Source organism: Atta cephalotes (assembly GCF_000143395.1).
Source record: "Atta cephalotes unplaced genomic scaffold scaffold00006, whole genome shotgun sequence".
In the NCBI taxonomy this organism is placed as follows: domain Eukaryota; kingdom Metazoa; phylum Arthropoda; class Insecta; order Hymenoptera; family Formicidae; genus Atta; species Atta cephalotes.
Window position 1 is genome coordinate 7,516,386 of NW_012130070.1, and position 3,161 is coordinate 7,519,546.

The window sequence follows — 3,161 nt, forward strand, 5'->3', positions numbered from 1 at the left end:
ACACACACACACACACACACACACACGCACGCACGCACGCACGCACACACACACGCACACACGCATACACGCACACACACGCACACACACACGCACACACACACGCACACACACACGCACACACACACGCACACACGCACGCACACACGCACGCACGCACGCACACGCACGCACACGCACACACACACGCACACACGCACGCACACACGCACGCACGCACACGCACATGCACTACATCTTCACCTAGGACACACTAGACTCTTCTTAACAAGATACAATAGTTAAATGTACGCGCGCTCATTTTTTTGCGCGCGATGCGCCGATGATAAAACATAAATACACACTTCTTAGGGCACCTTTGGTATTAAGCTTGATGTACTCATCTTCGCCTCGCTTGTTTCGTTTCAATATGTAGAATATGCAATTTCACGTTAGAGCCACCACCAGGATTCATTGTGCATTATTGTGTATTTTAATCACGTGCTAATGAGCTTAATTTTTGCGAAGCTCGATACTTATAACTATTACTTTTTCAACAATATGAACAATTTGGAAAATTCGAGCTCGATGTGACTTATTTAAGAAATTTGTCAAAAATTTGTTTCCAGAACATCCAACAGATGTATTTGAATGTAGATTTATTTGAATGTAAATTTTATGGTACATGCGGATGTATCCCAGGGTGGCATGGTATGTTTGAAAAAAATCTTCGCGACTGTCGCGTATAAATGTATTTGTTTGTACGGGTGTGTGTTTTGTGTATGCATAGTACATATACATGTATGTGTAACCAAATATCGCGATATGACGTGCAGGTGTAACTGCGAAGAGTGCCATTCTTCTTTACATGTGTATACACATACAGGAAATAAAATCCGTTTCCTCGCTTGCTTCATTCTTCTGTTGCCTTTTCCTCGATGCTCCACTAGCCACATTTCTATCACCCCCGCCCCTGTCTCTCGCTCCGTCGTCGTCGATCGCGATCAAAGACACGGTGAAAATAAATAGGTAAAGGTAGGTACGCGAATCGATAAGTTAAGTTCGTTAAAAAATATATATACCTAGGAATTATTATGTGATTATATTGGGCCCCCCCCCCCCCACTAAAGTCGCACGAACTTCCGTTCTGCAACGTCGAAGAATTTACAAGAATTTGCCTACCGATGTGTTCGCTGTGTCCCTTTCGAGCGGAAGAGCGAAATCTTGCCCTTCCACCCACGCTCGCAATTTTTGCATCTCTTCTGTTCCCTTCTTTCTCGTATATATATATATGTATGTGTGTGTTACTGCTTCTGCGTCCTTTCGCTTCCCGCGATCTCTCGCCGACGAATCTTTTAACTGCTCGACAATGCTCAACTTCTTGTATGGTTCTTCCTCATGTCTTGTTTTCCGATGGATATCCTGTCCTAAAGCGCGTTCTTTTGTCGTCTTCTCGGACTGCCCGATATTCTGCCTTTTTACATGCCATTGATGTCAATCTTAAGGTTGGCCGTTTTCTTGTCTCTTTGATCCCTGAAAAATCGATGCAAGCGATTAGGACAATTCATGATACATTTGAAACGCAAGAAATCCTAATTGCAAGACGACGTTTTTATAATTAAATTCGCATGTCATCAATATTGTGAGATTAGATAAAATTTAATTTTTTCTGGAATGCAATAATTCTTTAATTTTCTTTATTATGCCACTATACATGTATAACAAACATTCTTAATAATATATATAATATAATATATATAATATATATAATATATATATATAAAATATATATAAAATATATATAATATATATAATATATATAATATAATATATATAAGAAAGAAAATTGCATCATCTTTAAGTTATATTACTCAATGTATGTTCAAAGATATTGTAAAAAATTCATATAAATTTTGAATGTATCTATATGAATATGTGAAGTAGATCTAAAATCCAGTTATGAACTTTCGCAATTGTCGAAAGACATGAGGATTCAAAACCAAAAATCGAAAGTCATTTCTAACGAATTTTTTAATACCGCTTCTCAATAAGTTACAGTTTGTGACAGTTTGAAAAAGACTCGGTCGAGAGTCCAAACGAGGATGAAAGGACAACCTACATACATTTGTCTTGTTACCACATGAAGAGTGTCCGCGTGAAGCTGAAGAGACGACATTGCCATTGAGTAATTTGCGTACCTCATTAGGACGTGACTGTGCTGAAAAGCGCTCTTTCACGATTTATTCAAAGCTCTCGGTCGACGAAGAACACATACACGGCTAAGAAAAGGAAGGTATAATAAGGGAAGCACAAGATACAGAAATATAGATAGATTGAGTTTTGTTATGTTTGAAAAAAATCTCGCAGGAACAAACAGAGATTTTATGAATAAAACGTATTTATACAGCAAGAATAGATTCAAGGCGGGGCGATGTAAATATTAAAATAAAACAACCTAATTTTATGACAATATTTCTTTACGACGTATTATTATAAAGATTTTTAAATATAAAAAGATATATAATATCAAAAAAAATTCAGTATGTTAAATAAAAATAATATATTCCATTATACATAAAAAACATTTCGTAATATAAATTTACAATACATTACATATAGAATAAGGTGATATAATTTCGAATACGGTAAAATTATTGAACAAAATAAAATTTGAATTCAATTTCAAAGTTTAACTTTTTTTTCTCCTATTTGATTCTCCTTCCAATATCCTCCACACAATGAGATTATGTTTATCAAACTTGAACTACGAAAATTGGATTATTTTATTTTATTCAGAATTGTATTATATTCGAAATTGTCCATCTTACCCTATATGTGTTTGTATGTATGTGTAAAGAAAGAAATACATGACATATTAAATAGTTCAAGAAATTTAAAGTTTTCAGTGTTTACATAAAAAGAAATTAAACGGTTTAAAGATTCAAGAAATAAAAGTCTTGAAAATTCTGTTAAACAAATCAACGCAAATTTCAAAAACATAAAATTTTAAAAACTCTTCTCCCAGAGGTAGAAAATTAAAAACTCGATTATTCAATTCAAATCTCCCAGGTCTCTCTCTCTCTCTCTCTCTCTCTCTCTCTCTCTCACACACACACACACACACACACTACTCTCTACTCTACTACTACTAACTAATAATACTACTTACTATACTATAATTA

The 3,161-nt window shown here is 35.1% G+C and overlaps 1 protein-coding gene across 1 annotated transcript in view; it reads right to left on the reverse strand.

Moving 5' to 3' along the window:
- Nucleotides 1-1,479: 1,479 nt before the first annotated feature.
- LOC105626796 (protein couch potato) overlaps nucleotides 1,480-3,161 on the reverse strand; it is an 83,282-nt gene continuing 81,600 nt past the window's right edge. The window contains exon 9 of the mRNA XM_012208091.1: nucleotides 1,480-1,512. Within this exon, the coding sequence (XP_012063481.1) occupies nucleotides 1,480-1,512 (33 nt within the window). The remainder of the gene's footprint in view (nucleotides 1,513-3,161) is intronic.